Source organism: Conger conger, chromosome 15 (genome assembly GCF_963514075.1).
Source record: "Conger conger chromosome 15, fConCon1.1, whole genome shotgun sequence".
Taxonomy (NCBI): domain Eukaryota; kingdom Metazoa; phylum Chordata; class Actinopteri; order Anguilliformes; family Congridae; genus Conger; species Conger conger.
This window is the reverse complement of record NC_083774.1, coordinates 28,488,186-28,505,448: the sequence shown is the minus strand read 5'-3', so window position 1 is coordinate 28,505,448 and position 17,263 is coordinate 28,488,186. Positions and strand designations below refer to the sequence as shown.

Here is a 17,263-nt window from a genome sequence, read left to right as displayed (position 1 = left end):
TTTTATTCAGGAGGACAGCTATTCTTCTACAAATAAGAGAAACCCAGGGTGGACAGTATGTCTGCCATAGACGTTATGCTGCTGCCGCTCAGTTGTGACATGTATTTACTCTGCGGGAGATCCTCACCACATGAACGACTAGGTCATACATTCACGTAGGGCTGCGCAGTATAGCTATCGCAGTACATCAAAAAAAGATTTTGTGCAATAAGAACTATCTCTGGCAGGGGGCGGTTGATTTCGTTCCTTCTTTTCGTCATATGTGATATGTTAACACATCTCCAAAAATGCTTCGGAGGGAGAAAAAACATCACTTGTATCTATTCAATGTCGGTTAACTTACCTATTAGTTTTGAAAAACACATCGCTTATATTTTTGCTCTTTGTTCTTGTAGTCATGTTTTTATCTTCTACATGAAAACGGCATGGCCCTGTTGCTGTTATATCAACACTGAAAAGATACGAGTGATGTTTTTTTTCCCCTGGAAACATTTCACTTTGGTCAGAAAATTGGAGGTGTGCTACTGCATCAGGTAGGATTCAGAACACCGCATGCCAGAGATAGTTGTTACTGCGCTTACAAATAAATAAATAAATGTTATACCGCGATGGCTATATCGCCCTGCCCTACATCTGCGCCTGTTGGTCTGTCAGTCCATTTGACGGGCAGGGCTCTGTCAGTTACCCCTTCTTGGAGGATTATATGCCCCTCCACCCCCCATGGTCAGGCTGTCAACTGCTTCTGCATTTAAACGCAACCCCGCCCCCCACAGCTGGTATGATCGAGGGGCCTTTGGATTGGGCGGAGGGGGAGTAGTGCCTGGTTACTGTGAAGCGGAGGTCACCGCATCGGCCCCCGTTTGCAGTCCTGCTTGCGTGCGGGGGACACTGTTTGATGGACCGGGCCCCTGGGGGGCAGACACGCTGGGCCCCCTGCATGTCTGCAGGTCTGTTTCAGGCTCTGGGCTAGCTTCTCATTCCTCAGTGCCACTCTTTGATCTTAAAATTGGCTGCAGGCAAGTGTAACCAAATGAAGTTTTGACGAGGACAACTCGAATACTTTTTGTCATTCCGGTTTCTCTTTAAGGCGCAGGCCAGGATGCATTTCTCCATTTGTCGTTACATTTTACTCAGAAATAAACAAGAGCCTCTTAATCCCCATTTGTCCCTACATTTCACTTGCAAATACACAAGCGCGTCTCTTTCTTCTCTAACACGGTTCGTTTCAGTAATCGCTGAACTCGCCAAACGGTTTGAAGGTACGCGCAAAACACTTGTGATTAATAACGAGCCAAAGACAGGGATGAACGTCGAAGATAGGGATTCAGTTTTTCATTCTTTTGCTGTCATCGCTGATGTTTATTTATAGCCTGGAGTCTGGAATTGTGACCGTTGTTATGTTATAGCTCTCATCTCCGTTTGTTTTTCAGTATTATTTTTTTTGTTGTACTCTCCCTTGTTTCTCCCCGTTTTGTCATTCCCACTGGCAGGTGTCCCCAGGCAGAGTAATGGCTGAAGGAGATTGCATTGCATATTTAAAAGATGTTTTATTTTCCTGCAGGGTGCGGGAGATACTGAGAGCACCCTCAATATCCTCAACGTGCTGGATGAGCTCCTGTCAGCCGGTGAGTCCCTTCTCTTCGGTACAGCACACCGTGTTTTGGACAGCGAGGGGGACAAAATCTTCCCCTGTAAAGAACCCAAAAGTATGGTCAGTGAGTGGACAAACTATTCCCCAGTACAGAAGCTGAAAGTAGGGTCAGCAAGTAGACAACCTTGCCCTTTAAATAATCCAAAAGTAGGAATGGTGGGGAGACTTTTTTTCCCAGCTCAGCCCCGCTATCATATCAATTCTGGGAACAAAGAGTTTGTGATATTAGCTGTCCTGCAATATTCTTGGTTCTAGTGAGGTTTAGCCAGCATTATGCTCGGTCAGTGGCTGTGCCGGCTCAGAATTGCAGTCTCAAATTATGTCACTTCTGTAAGAGATTGTAATCCATCAGAAGTAGTAACTGACTATCGGTTTATTGGAAAAAGCACATCCGCAGAAGTTTGAGTATTAATCTGATTAAGCTCACACCCCCCTAGGGTTATCAGGCTGATAAGAAGGCTTGGTGCAGAGAGGATCCCAACTTTAAATGTTCATAGTGAGACATATAATCCAGGCACAGGTACCACAGTTGGTGAGTTAGAGTTAGAAAAGTTGCATTTCACAGACAACTAATAGCCTGTAGGGTTGCCTGGTTCATAATTTAGAAAGACGTAGGCTATTACGTACCACTTCTGTGAACCCCTGGTCCCAGCCTAATTTTGCAGTATTTTCCTTTCTGACAATCAGGGAGCCTGTGCAGAATTATTTACACTACACGCAGTACTATAGTACCGGTCTCATTGGGTTGCGTCTCACTGGGTGTCGCCCGGCGGTGTGTCCTCCAGGCACCGACAGACGGATCCACTACATGATCTCCAAAGGCGGCAGCGAAGCTCTCCTCTCCGCCTTAGTGAAGACGGCCAGGTCCCACCCTCCCAACTACACCCTCCTCCTGCCACTGCTCCACCTGCTGGCCAAGGTGGGGCACAGAGGTGAGATACGCCAGCAGGGATCATCAACTCTGGCCCCCGATTCCAAATCCAGCCCAGGTTTTCTTTTCACTTGGGTAAATAGTGCTGCTGATCCTGATCCATGTACTGCGGGATGGGATCTTCCAGCACAGCAAGATGGCTGATTGACTGCCTTTAATTAGGTCAAGATCAATTTTACACCGATCTTGGGAAGTAGTTTTCCCTACAGGACGGTACATCTCCAGGAACAGGTCTAGGCAGCCTTGCTTGGGAGTATTCGGTAGCTGATCTGGCACAGTGCTGGTTACACTAGATTGACTCGATGGCCTTTACTCATAACCAAGCATAATTCTGTTCTGGTGACTGATGGGAGTCACAAGAACTCGGACTCAAGACAGGAGGGTGGGGTGGGGTTGGCCATTGCGTGTGATGTCACTTTCTGTGCTTTCCCATGCAGACAAGAGGATCGGGGTCAAGGCGGAGAAGGTGGAGGCTGTGCTCCTCACGCTGGGTCTGCTCCGGCAGAATTGGGAACACCCCCGGAGGGCGGCAGCTTGCCTATGGGTCCTCAGGGTCTTCTGCTCCTCCGGTGAGTACAGGGGTAAAGAGATCCTCCCTGCACGCGTGTCCTGGGGACTCACAAAGTGCAGGGTCATCAGAACTATGACACAGGGTTCAGATGGACTGTGACATTCCCACTCACAGTACTAGCGCTGGATTGGAAGCAAAGCATCTTGTTCCAGGATTTAATAAGGAGTTTAGATTATAGAAAGTATCACAAGGAATAAGGGCCTTTTACAGTACTTTGTGTAGACTCCAGTAAATGAGATATTAATTATTGTCAGTTTTGATGGTACATGCATAAAATTACACGCATACAAATATTTCCTCATCTTCATATGAATTTAAATATGATTCTCCTTCATATTGAGGATTTGTTGACGGGTTCTGGAGGTGTTTGTTTCCCATCACACGGACCAAAGGCTTCAGCAGAAACTGGCACCAACTGAGAGATCATGTACACTACAGGGGGAAAACTTTCCTCTTAAAACATGTCACACTTTGGTGTCCTCAACATGTCTAAGTCAAAAAAAGTCCCAGTTGGCAGCCATGATGCCATTTAAGTGAGCAGTGAGAGGTTTTTTTATGTACAACGTTGGATGCTGTAGTTTTAAATTACTTTTTAACACATTTTGATTTATTGTCAACCAGGGAACAGGGGAGATTGTCTGCTTCCTGCCAAATTAAAATATTTTTTTAAACAATTTCTTTTTATTTGGGGATTGTAGTACAGTCAGGACTGAGGGGAGCGCACATTCGCTCTGCTCGACGTATGCCGCTGATATATTGCTGGCAATAACAGCTTGTGTCCTGGGAGCACCTAGGTGTGAAGTGTGTGTTCCTTTCCTCAAACAGGCAGACAGCAAACTTTATGAACTTTTCAAACAATAAACCCTGCCCCACAATATGGTTTACATCTCCTGTGGCTCTCCACAGCATTGTGAGCCCATGACGCATCATTAAAATGTACTGCTGCCTGGCATTCTCACATGGAATAATATATATTTTTTTGCATAAATCAAAATAACTGCAATTGCACTGTAGCTAAGCAGTGCCTGTAACAACTGCAGTGTTCCGTTTTAATTGAGGTGAATGTCAATGGAAAACGTATTTTATAAACTTAGTATTTTCCCCATCTGCATCTCACAACTCGCCTCAAGTAACCCCCTACACCCCCAACCCCCCATTCACAACCTCGCAATGCACTTGTGAGATTCTGGTCATGTTAAGATGGCATTTTGTCACTCAATAATCCAATTATTTCTGTTTCCCTGTTATAGATCAGCATTGAAGAGATTTTTCATGGAAACTCTGTAACCCCTTCCAGAATCTGACTCCAGTTTATTTCTAACTTGGCTATCAACTGCAAAGGAGCACATAGAAATTGGCGTGTGCCGTTTGCACACATTGCTGTGTGCAATGTCTTAAGGTTACACTTTGGTGGTCTTTAGAAGTGAATTTGCGGCATCGGTTAAAGGAATCGCAGAGGAACATCAGCGTTCAGATGAAATAAACCAACCTTCTGGATTTTTCCATCTACTTAGCACTATCTTCTCTCTTGTAGTGTCCACGGCTACCTTGCTTGGTGAAAACAGAGGCTTGGACGTGGTTTTTAAGCTGGTATCTGTGCACACGACAAAGCACACGCGCACAGTCAAGTAAGTGTTGTATGTCGCCTTCGATCTGTCCCTTCTCATGCCACAGTATGCCTTGGCTATGGTGAGCATCCCAGAGTGTACACATGCTTAAAGTGCTTAACATTGCCCCCCAGCTAACGCAGTTAAAATGGAGACAGGTTTATGATCTCTGTGAGGTTAGAACGTTTGTGCTTAGGTTTTTAAAAACAATTTTCCTGATGGACCTTCCTGTTAGCTTAATGGCTAGATGACCTTCTTATAGTGTACAGATGATTTTATCAAAGTGTACTTAACTATCATGTACATATTAATGCAACTGTTTTGTTTTTTTATTCAACAGTTTGGTAGTTCAGCTATCACTACAGTTACCTTGCCAAATTGCATGTGGGGAAAAAAAAAAAGATTGTGAAGTGATTTAATCTAGTGAATTCTGCTATTGAACCAGTGACTCCTCCCATGGGAATCCATAGGTCAGCTGAAAGAAGGCAGCATCTGTGGGTTCTCATCTCTCCCCCAATTATCTATAAGACTATACAATGTACAAGGAAATATTTAATATGCCTTCAAACGTCCCTTTGCCTTCGTTTCTTTGCATCATTTTTATATTTCTGGGGAAATATAAAAGTGCACAATAGGCGTTTCTGTGTTTTCTCACCGTAGTCAAAACTCATCAAGCATATCAACTTTTTTTATAGCACTGAAATGTCCCTACCTCTAAAATGAAATACAGCTACAAGTAAATCACATCAGTATTTAATACACACCGCCTCATCTTTCTCCTGAGTATAATTTCAAAAGCAGTATCTGATTCGCTCTATTTTTATTTCACAAGATTGCATTTGACAACCCACCTTGCGTGTGCGGCAGGATACATCCCACTCCTTTGGAGTGAAGTTGATCTAACTAAGTTATTTATAAAGTATTTCAGCGAAGACTGCAGGCTTTTATTGTACATTATGTGACATGTCTAATAGTGCTAATTTGGCTGCGTTAAGGTACAGATTTCATAACACTGTCATCCATCCATCCATCCATTATCTGAACCCGCTTATCCTGATCAGGGTCGCAGGGGGGCTGGAGTCTATCCCAGTATACATTGGGCGAAAGGCAGGAATACACCCTGGACAGGTCGCCAGTCCATCGCAGGGCACACACCATTCACTCACACACTCATACCTACGGGCAATTTAGACTCTCCAATCAGCCTAACGTGCATGTCTTTGGACTGTGGGAGGAAACCGGAGTACCCGGAGGAAACCCACGCAGACACGGGGAGAACATGCAAACTCCGCACAGAGAGGCCCCGGCCGACGGGGATTCAAACCCAGGACCTCCTTGCTGTGAAGCGGCAGTGCTACCCACTGCACCATCCGTGCCGCCTTAACACTGTCATTACATCACATTTTATTCAGAGTACGCTTTTATCCAAAGTGATGTGCAAAACAATGCATATCATATGCAACAAACAACCGAATATGTCAGATAAGGTACAATTCATATATGACTGGTCATCTAAACAGGGTAGAATGTGTCATTTTGAAAATGTATTGAAAAATAAATTGCCACAAAAAGGCTCCTCCACAGCATTAACTGTCCATAAAATGTCCAATTTTTATTATTAATAATAATGATACTCATAATAATACAAGTTGTGTAGTGTGCCCTTGATCAGGGCATCTGCAAAACAAGTACACATGCCATGCATTGCGTCTCAAATTTTACAGTATCCAAAAGCATCGGGTGTCAGTTTTTACAGTATCCCAAAGTACCCTGTCTCCAATTTTACAGTATCCCAGAGTATTTATTGAGCGGCGGTGCATGTCCACGGCTGTGAGTGACAGTTGCGCCAGACAGAGCAGCGAATGGCGCCTGAGCCACACTGGCCCCCGCCGCGTGCCAGGGGGCGGGACCTCACTCTGCCCCAGCCACAGGCTGGAGTGTCTGCTGACACAGACCAGACGGCGACCCTGACCCCCCGAGCTCCGTCACGCCACCGAGCCGCTGCCCACCAGTCTGCCTGTGTTCCTTAGCGACTTCCCTTCTAGTTTGGCCTCAGGAAAAGTGATCTGTGTGACCACAAACAATATTCGTGAAAAAACTAAATGACCCATGTAGGGCGGCCTGTAGCGTAGTGGTTAAGGTAAATGACTGGGACATGTGAGGCCGGTGGTTCTAATCCCGGTGTAGCCACAATAAGATCCTTGAGCGAGGCCCTTAACCCTGCATTGCTCCAGGGGAGGATTGTCTCCTGCTTAGTCTGATCAACTGTACGTCGCTCTGGATAAGAGCGTCTGCCAAATGCCAATAATGTAATGTAATATAATACACTGATTGACAATAAGAGAGTGATAGAGGTGATAAATTATCAGCTTGCTATAATTGCTATAAATGTTTATTCATGCCAGAAACTGTAATAAAAAGTATTAACAGTTTGTAGCCTAGAGAATTTGTAGCCTATTTCTACAATTACGTTACTGAGAAACGTGCAAAATGGATTACCAAATGTTAACGTGGCATTTTTTGTGTGCTTGCAATTGAACGGACTTCGGGGTATTCGTCAGCGGGCGTAAATAATGTGCAATATTAATTTGCAAACGTTTAGCGCGTAGCAGCATTAGGCTACGGCCTACTGTCGTGTCGGACAATAAATCAGACGTCTTGGACGGACAGCGATACTGTAAAGTGAATAATCTCCAGGCTCCCGGTATCTGACACACAGGGGGATAAGTAGGCCGTTAATCACCGGGACAATGCGCCTGTCGATCCCGTTTAATTCACCGCAGGCTTTATTGGGCTTCTGCATTGTGTCATGTGTTTATTAGCCTTGTAGCAACGTGACAAGTTGCATGCTTCAGCCAGAGGAAGAGATTTTGCTCTCAGATGGATCGGACAAAAAGACGCATAACCAAACCCAGTTCCAACCTAAAATGATACGAGAGAAACCATTGTATAACAGCTCCCCGGAAGATGATTATTGCTGTTGTTGCACGCCACGGTGTGTGTTATTGATCTATTTCAAATGTGTAGTTCAGCAGAACACACCGGCGAAAATCGGGGGTATTAAATACATTTCTGTTTCAACGAATAAAAAGATACTAGGAATCGTCTTCATCCGCGCCGGATCAGATGGAGCGCTGTTGTCGTTTGATTGAAAAGATGCACGTAGAAGTTTGTCGAAACAAATTAAATGATACGCTGAAACCATGTGATGTTTGTGGAAGGGAAACTCTGAGTGAGTAATGGGTTTTAATAACGACTCCTGCAGAAAGGATATTAATGCAAATTATTCATGATGCACCCTAGAGATAACTCTTGCTTCCCAATAAAAGGAGCAAGCCCTTCATCGTAAATGAAGACCTTCCCGCAAATTCTCATCAAAGTCAAACAAACAATAACACGCTGCCGAACGACTCCCATTCCTCCATCCCTACTGGAAACATCGTTTATTTACAACAATGAAACGCTGTTTTCGTTTATTTGTTGAACAAAAAGATATTTTCTAGACCTGTCAGACAGTGTGAAATGATTTCTAGGAGATGGTAAAATATTGCCTCAATGATGTCGCGAGTATCCTGCCATATATTGCTCATTAGATTCATGTTCCCATATTTTAGTGGAAAATATGACTGCCATATTGAATCAGCATATACATTACTTGAGAAAATGCTTATAAAGGTACTTCACATGAGTTTATGTGTTACTGGGGAAAATGGCGCTTTATATTACCTATAAATGCTGACTGTGTCGTTGGAGAGCTGCCAGTCTGAGCCATGAAGTATTTTTGTGTCTACAGTTTTTGCCTTTTCAGTTGCCCCACAAAATGTAATCCATTAACTCTCTAAGACACATTTTAATTATTTTATTTTTTTGATTTACAGGGCAGCAGTAGATGCATTTGCAGCACTTCTGCGTTCAAGTAAGTTCCTTCTTTCTTCCTGACTGCAATATATTGGTTCTTGTGTGTATGATTGAACTTCTACAGACACACATTTTTAAATTCACCATCCAGGAGATCAGTGTGCTGTAGATGGTCTAGCCCAAAGGTCACTATGCTTTGTAGAGGTGGCGGTTCTCTAAAATAATGCTATAAGAAACTTTCATGTTCTATTTGAGATTTTCAACCTATAGTGGCATAGAGTCCTGTATTCACAGGGTAGTCCTTTGGGAGACATGAATATGAACAGTTTAAGTACACCTTAAGTGTAAATTAAGTACAGTTTTGGTTTTGAGTTAAACAGGCCATTGGTCTTCAGTTGAAAGGGCCATTGGTCCCTCAAGGTTAAAGACAAATTAAAGTTCAACATTTTGGAAAATGAGATGTGCAATATGATATGGGGGGTTGGGGGGGGGGGATTCTTTCCTTGTATAGCATCCTTTTGATTGGTGCTCAGCTTGGTGAGCTCAGTGAAATAAATGACATTTTATTATCATTTGCTAAATGAAAGGGCGTGCACAGAACTGTTTTAGTGACACAATGAGAGCAGCCGCAAATTAGCAGAAATGACTGTGTAGGATCTCATATATCTGCTTGCGTAATTGCCTTCTCATTCGTGTCAGCGGAATAATTTGAATGAGCACAATTTTTTAATGGCATCACATTTCACCAGTAATTTTGTGTGTTGGCAGTCTGGAATGTGAATGATTTCAGCAAGGATGTAGATATCACCCTTTCATTTCCCCGCCAATAACTAATCAGAAATTACGAAAGACTCGACCCTGAACCGCGGTCGAGGTGAACATGCGCCGCGGGACTTGAGCGAATAATTTTCATCAACTTTCATCCTGGCCCCTTTTCAGGCTTGGCTTTCGAATACCAAATTTAAGGAAGTGTTATTTTATTTTCATTATTTGCACTGCAACATTCCTTCCTTTTGTTTCAAGCGGAGATTTGGCAGTCGAGCTCTACCAGCTTAGCGGGAGCTTATACATTGTGCCCGGCAGTGTGATTACGCTTGCCTGTTTGGCAGACTTTGCACGTGGGATTGTTCAGCAGTTTTTTCCCCCTCTTTTCTTACTGCTCTTTGTTTCAGTCCTCGTAGTTAGCTTGCACTGACAGTGAGAATGTGTGAAATATTAATAGACAGACCTGTTTTCTGGCAAGAAAGCCCTACTTTCCTATAGCGCAGACCTGCCTTCTCGTAGAAAATACCCGGTTCACTTTCGCCTGGACCTGTTTTCCTATAGAAAATACCAATTTTCCTGCTGGACAGAACTTTGTTTCCCCTGTTGCGCATAGCTGTTTTCTAGGGCTGTGCTCCAAATATTGATACACCAATATATCGGAATTAATGCCTTGACAATCCATGTGTCCACACAAGGGCACACATATCAATGTTTACTTTTTCATAAAGTCCTTTTGTAGCACTGGAAATAAAAATTAAAAACTTCTTACAAACCGATGGTAGCGGCACGCGCAACATGCGATTTCGAATCAAAGCAGGAGGAACTAGAGGAGCAGAGGCTGCATCAAGATGGTGGAGCAGTTACAGCCAGCGGCAGTTACACTCAAACACCTAATACACTCTTTCTGTAAATATTTAGGCTTTTTTACAAGCCAGACAAAACAAGGATTGAACATGAGCCATGCTGTCCCTAAGAAATGCAGTGCAAGGGTAAAATACAGTGGCAATGCTTCAGGCCAGAGCGGAGATTAGCCGGCGCCTGAGGGGACGGTAAAATTAGCCACTGCTCCGGGGGTGGGCGGTGGGACTCGGCGGGGAGGATCACTACATGCGAAGCGTCCCTGATTGCCTCGGAATCATGGTCCGGGGCTTGAGAAGGCGCAGTTTGAAGAAGGCTTGTCGATCTGTTTCTGGCCACCAGGGGTCAGGATTGTAGTTGTGTTTCCTCAGCAGAACATGGGAATTGAACATAAACGGTACAATTGGCCACCAAATAATAATACAAAAATAACACAGTGGCAGAACCACAAACCTTTGAGAACACATGACATAGATGAGCTACTGAGTCTTCAAACTCAAACTGATTGTGGCCCCTCGCAAAGTTTGGGTCTACATTACCTGTGTGCACAGCAAATCCTGAGGTCGTTTTGCTTTTCATATGTTTGTAACGAGTAAGCAGCCATACAGCATATAGAAAATGAAGGCTTTAGAAACTCAATTACTGAAATGCCTATTCCAAACTTGAAGACTGTTTTTACAATGGACTTCTCTTCTACAAAAATGGCCTGTATGAGATTTTTCACTCGTGAAATGAGTTGCTTTCCAGTACCCAGCCGTACGGTCTCCCTGTAGAAAATGCCTGCTTTCCCACAGCACGGGCTTATTCCTGCTGTATGTACTAGGCTGACATTTATGCAGACACGCAGCAGAGCCCTCTTTCTGAATTGCAAATTGTCGAAATAGCTGCCACTGGCTCACAGCTTCCCTTAGGAATAGGTGTCTCCCATTTCCCTCAATACTTTGCCAAAATACAACTTAAACACGTGTTCCCTCTATACCCTCACAAACCCGGCTACACGTTATGTCTCCCCCACGGAAAATGTAGTCGGCCCTCGCACTGAATTCAGCTTACGAAAAGGAAGAGAAGAAGAAGGCATGCTACTACACACATTGCTTAGCCTGAGGTGGCTTTCCCACCTGGTTTGATTGTGGAGGACTGTTTGGCGTGCCTTTTTTTGGCTCAGTGTCAGGGAGGCTGGCTCTGGCAGGTGCGAAAGCTTGTTTTGTGTCGCCGGCACGCGCGGGAATTCGGAGCAGATAGTGACTGCGTGTGGCAGCCGCGGATCGATCGGAGGAGACCTGCGGCGTAGTCTCGATCCTCAGCCCGCTGGTGGGAAAACAATTGTACAGAGCCCACGCAGAGCTGGTTGTAAGATGCCCACGCAGAGATGGTTGTACACGCATCCTGTTTGTATGCAAGTGTGTGTGTGTGTGTTTGTGTGCACATGTGTTTTCATGTGTGCCTGCGTTTGCATGAGCCTGTCTGTCTGTACCTGTGTGTGTGTGTGCGTGCACTTGGTTGTGTGCACACTTGTGTTTGTGTGAGTTTGTCTGTCTGTACTTGAGTGTGTGTGTGTGTGTGTGTGTGTGTGTCCGCACACTCTTGTGTGGTAACCATCTGCACTTGTATTTGTGCCTCTGTGTGTGTGTGTGTGTGTGTGTTTGTTTGTTTGTGTATCTAAATAATAACTCAGGTCTCACAGCTCAGTTCATTAGTTTATTTTTTAACATTTTTTTTTATTTGTCCCTTTATTCTTTCATCCAATTTGTAATGCTGGGCATATTCATATTCATATTCATCAGCGCTCGCTGCTGCAGCCTCGGCTGTCAGCGCGGGAGAACACAGACCGCCGCGCGCCCTCCCCGGAGGCATGTGATGTCCGCCCCGTTCTTACCCCGCTGCAGTCTGCGCGCTGGGCTCGCCTCAGCCGGGGAGGAAGCCAGCTCACGTGCGGCGCAACAGGTGGACTCACCGCCGCCAGACCGACCAGCAGGGGTCGCTGGCACGCGACGAGACGCTTTCTCTCCGGCGCTCTGAAACCCCGCCATCCCTGGGCCGCGGCGCCGCCAAACGCGCGTCGCCCCGGGGGCAGCCGCATTTGGCGGCGCCGCGGTCTGCATCTGGCTCCGGACCCCTGCGGGTCGGGTTCAGCCTCTACCCCCGTGATTTAGCGTCCGCCGCGGCACCGGCGGAGTCTCCCGACGTATTTCTGAGACGCAGGGCGTCCGCCGACCGTGTCCTTTCGCCTTCCTGTGCGGCTACGCGTTATTCATGTGCCGCTGCGTCCGCCTCGAGCAAATCAAGTCCAATTAGTTCGTTTCCCGGTCCTGTTGTCGAAGCTTTGAAAATGAGCCGCAGTTCAGTGGGCGGTTGGTTGCGGTACCGCGGACGGCCTGCAGATGGCAGTGTGGCTCTGTGGCTGCGCGGGGGGAAGGCCAGGCACCTGTTGGTGCACTGCAGTGTCTGCGCAGCTTGGCTGGCGAATATCATTACAGCTCTGGGTCTGTACCAGAGCCTCTTCGGTGACAAGGGGCCGCTCCGGGGGCGGGGGGGAAGGGGGTCCGAGTCTTTAGTGACGCAGGTCTTCCCAGCGATGGCGACTATCATTTCTTCAGCCTTTCTTCTCGTGGTTGTTGTTGTTTGCCGTCTGGCGGTCGGCTCCGTTCCCGAGGACCTACGCTCAAAGGCGGTCGATACCATCAAACGTCAAACCTTTCCCCCCCCCCCTCCCTCTCACAAAGTGTTTGACCTGCTGGGACACACTCAATCCCACCCCGCAGAGAGCGAAAACCACTTGTCAGCTCACAAATACCCATCACAACATTTCTTCCAGAGAAGCGAAAGCTAAGATCTGATATCACATTCATACATTCGTTCGGGCAGATTTGTGTGGTGTTTGGGGTTTTGTTTGGATCTTCGTAATGACGGTTGTCAGAATCCCTCATCGTGAATCGAGGGCATTTGCGCTGTCATTCTAAATGTGAAATGTTTGGTTCACCTGGGCCTATGATGCAGGTCAGGTGGACAGACGCCCAGCAGCCACGTCAACACCAGCATCTCCCACTCAAAGTCGGTGAGCAACAATTATTTCATCAAATACTTATCGCTATTAAACTTAACCGCCTAGCTACAAATGGGGAATTATTTATTTTTATTTTATTTTCATTTATTTTTTTTACCCCAAATTCTGTTTACGCTTGGGTGAGTTCGCTTCGTCCGTGCGCTGCCGAATCCCCGCTGGGCCCCTCTGAGGGAGCAGTCGCGGACCGCCATCCGAAATCCATCTTCATAAGATCGCGGCGTATCGAATCTGGGCCCCCCTCCCCGCGCCGTTCCCCGGGTTCGGCTCAGTCAGCAACATCGATCACAATATCGCGCTCCGCGGCTAACGCTACCCTCTGCCTGGCGGCCGCAGCGCCGTTTGAATAATAAATATTGGGACGTGCGCGACTTTATCCCTTATTGTTATGGATGCCTGCCTCGCTCTCTGGGGCTGTTCTCGTGGGCTCAAACCCAGCGGCATTAATATTTCAGCGCTCGCCCCCCCCGCGCGCCCCTCTCCATCCGCGGCAGACACTGCCTTAGGCTCGTATGGCCGACCCTCCGAAAAAAACATGTACTCGCAAGCTGAGAGAGGGAGAAACTGAGAAGGAGGGAGACATAGAGAAGGGGAGGGAGACGGAGAGAGGGAGGGGAGCGGAGGGGGGAGGAACGGAGGGATGGGGGGAGAGAGCTTGCGAGGGAGACTCGGGAAGGGGGGGAGGGAGAGAAAGGGTTGTGAAAAGTGACGGGGGCAGTAGAGGAAGGGCGAAATTGATAGTAGCAAACAAAGAGAGTGAGAGAGGAGGGGAGGGAGATGGAGAGAGGGAGGGAGGGAGGGAGGAAGAGAGTTGGAGGGAGAGGGCTTGCAAAGGAGAATGGAAGGGAGAGAGGGAGGGATGAAGGGAGGGAGAGAGCTTGCAAGGGAGACGTGGAAGGGAGAGAGGGAGGGAAAGGGATGTAGAAAGTGACAGGGGTGCAAAGCGGATGGGAGGAATTGATAGTAACGGGCACAGAGAGAGTGAGAGAGGGAATGAGCGAGATACAGAGGCAGAGAGATGGAGAGCTGGAGAGAGAAATGCTGGCACAGTTGTAGTGAGAGGAAGAGAGAAAAAGAGATGGAACAAGAGAACAGGAGGGAGGGAGTGTGAGAAGAATCCTAGCGCTCTACAGAGCGACTCGTGCTACTCAGACAGACAGGCAGACAGACCTGTGTAGCGCCCAATGTCCTTTACTGAGAGGGAGGCTATGCAATGCAAATGTTTTTATTATTGTTATTATTATTAATAATAATACGAATAATATATTTTATTTATTGTTACTTTCCAACATATTAAAATATATATTTGCCGTCACTGATCGCAGTGGCACATTGCTGGTTAGCACTTAAATGGCACTTGAACATGGCACAGTTACAAGACTACATTGATGTAACGCTTGACCTCTGACCCTTCTTGCACTGTGCAGTGATGACCGCCTCGGGCCTACACAGCCCCGCCCCCGCATAGCAGGGGTTAATCATGTGACCCCACAGCAAGCCTGCAAGGAGCAAAAAAGAAATTGCCGTAGCTGCTAAAACGTCATTCTAAGTCACTGCATTCCTTGATTTCCTTGAAACATTTTTTTAAATAAGAGCCAATAACTTGCTTGTTATATTCCCATGGTCTTAGTTATGAACGTTTACCGCTTAGTTTTCTGGCTTTTGTTGTAAAACAGAAAGTTCTGGCAACTGGTGAATGAAGACTCTTTTGTTATACTCTCATTTTTCTTTCTTTTACTTCTGTTTTGAATGCACCCCTCACCAGCTATTCCTATCTTCACCCATGTTGAGCTGTCAGGAAAACACCTTGGTCAAATGCATAGATGTTTTGGATTGAAATTATACCTTTCTACGCTTTACTGTGCTTCACCGGTGTGTTGGAATCTATGAAATCCAAGCAGTCCAAACCCACCTTCTGGTTCTCTTGGCTGGCTGAATTGCACCAGGCAAGCTCAGTCGAGCACAAAAGAGTATTTGCATCCAAAACAAATACATATTTTACCCAGGTCTGGTCAGGACGGGTGGTTACATGGCTGTGTTTGCACAGGGGGTGTGGGTGCCTGTTGGGTTCCCACCTGGAGGGTTTTGTTTTGGGAGTTATCACCCCATTGTCCTGTGGAAAGCCAGGGATAATAGAGAGTTAGCAACCGGAGGTGTCCTTGGTTCGATTTACAAAGCTTTGCTTGCAGTGTAGATAACTGTTCTTTGAGAGAATGATAATGACATAAGTGGTAACGCTGATTCTTGTAGGCGTCTTGAAGATTGCGGTGGAGTACATGATTAAAACGACCGCGGGTGTGTTGTAGATGTACGTTTGTACAGCTTTTTATGTCCTCCTTGGTTGGCACTTCTAATTAGCCTGTGCTGCTCAACCATGTTATAATTATAGCTGTTAAGCTGTCTTGAATTTTGCTGATTCTTTTGCTTGGTAAGAAAAATGTGAACTTTTTTGCTAATGGATTGTGATGGCTTAATCAGTGAAGCCACCTTTATACAGATAAGATCTAATTAGCCCCCAAAACACAAATGCCAGGTCAGCTCAGGACAAGTTGCACCGGGATAGTAATTTGGGTCCATACTGTACTGTTGTTGGGTTCTTTGTGTACAAAGCCGTTGTGTGTGTCGAGTTGAAATCACAATGAAGAGTCTCTCTGAACCGCCAAAAGCAGACACGAGCCTACAGCTGCCATTTTCTCTTAGAAGACCATCGTTTGCCATCTGTTCAAGAGGACATGACAGACTTTATGTTTGTTGATGTTTTTCACAGAAGCGGCCCGACTCGAATTTTCAACACCAACGCATTAGCTTGGCACTTATCGTGAGACATTTCCGTTTCCATGCTTTTTGGCCGTTTTCAGTTTTTTTTTTTAAACAACTTTTAATTGCTGTCTTTTCTCCCCCGAATTGGATTCGTAACGAACAGACCCGGCGTGTTGCCGTTCCGCGCGCTGTCCTCTGCCAAACGAGACGCTTGAACAGGCGCGCTCTGAACACACTGCGCCTCAACCTGCCTGCGCCGCGCAGTTACCGTGGCGACGGCCTGCGCGGCCGCTGCAGTCGACCGGAGGATCAGCGCGTAGCCTAGCGGCTAATGTGTCGGTGGTTAGCGCCCCGGTGTAGCCGCGATAAGATCCGCACAGCTGTTGGGCTCTTGAGCAAGGCCCTTAACCCTGCGTCACTACAGGGGGAAATGTCCCCCTGCTTAGCCCAATCGACTGTAAATCGCTTCGGATGACAAATTATCATTATTATTAGGAGTGGCTGGTGAGCCAGAAGGTAAGAGCGACAATTGCATTACATTACATTCGGCAGTAAGTGCAGGGTATACCCTCCCGATGGAAGCCCTCCTCTATGGGTGACGAATAATGCAGTACTCCACAGTGCCCTTTCACTCTACCTCATGCAGAGTATGGTTACAGGTCAGGGCAGTGGTTCACAAAATGGAGGACAATGCAGAGACAACGGATGGGCTTTAAACAATGGACTTTCTAAGCGGGGACTGACAAAAAAAAGTTTGGGAGCCATAGGATTAGGCTACAAAAAAGCAGACTATTATAGACTACTGTATAACAACATGATTTCAGCTGTTAAATCCATCATTATAGATTAATATAGAAGTGCATAGTTACTCTTATATCTTCATATAAATCCACATTAGGATATAAGAGCATGAATATATTGTATTGGAATAAAAGCATACCTTTAAACATTTGAATATAAGTGCATGATTACAGATTTTTATTTTATCAAGTGGTTCCCTTCGATGCATTTCCTAGACCTCTGCTGCTAATCACAATAATAAATAATGCTGTTTATGGGAGCCGTGGTGGCACAAAGTAACAGACCTTGATGCAGGCATCAGTTTGTGACAGTTGCACACCGAGGACTGGGGTTCGATTCCCGGTTTGGCCGGTTTGGAGCGGAATAATTGGCTCGCCTCTCCAAGGGAGGGACTCGGCGG

The 17,263-nt window shown here is 46.2% G+C and overlaps 1 protein-coding gene across 4 annotated transcripts in view; it reads left to right on the top strand.

The window, feature by feature from the left end:
• The window catches only part of LOC133111399 (cytosolic carboxypeptidase 4), a 157,954-nt gene that overhangs the window by 24,497 nt on the left and 116,194 nt on the right, over positions 1 to 17,263 (top strand). For all 4 annotated transcript variants that reach the window (XR_009704991.1, XM_061221729.1, XM_061221728.1 and 1 more), the window contains 5 exons: positions 1,562 to 1,625; positions 2,437 to 2,583; positions 3,020 to 3,151; positions 4,688 to 4,781; positions 8,639 to 8,676. Coding sequence is in view for 3 of the 4 variants with exons in the window: in XM_061221729.1 (XP_061077713.1) it covers positions 1,562 to 1,625; positions 2,437 to 2,583; positions 3,020 to 3,151; positions 4,688 to 4,781; positions 8,639 to 8,676 (475 nt within the window). In the remaining variant the exon portion in view is untranslated. The remainder of the gene's footprint in view (positions 1 to 1,561; positions 1,626 to 2,436; positions 2,584 to 3,019; positions 3,152 to 4,687; positions 4,782 to 8,638; positions 8,677 to 17,263) is intronic.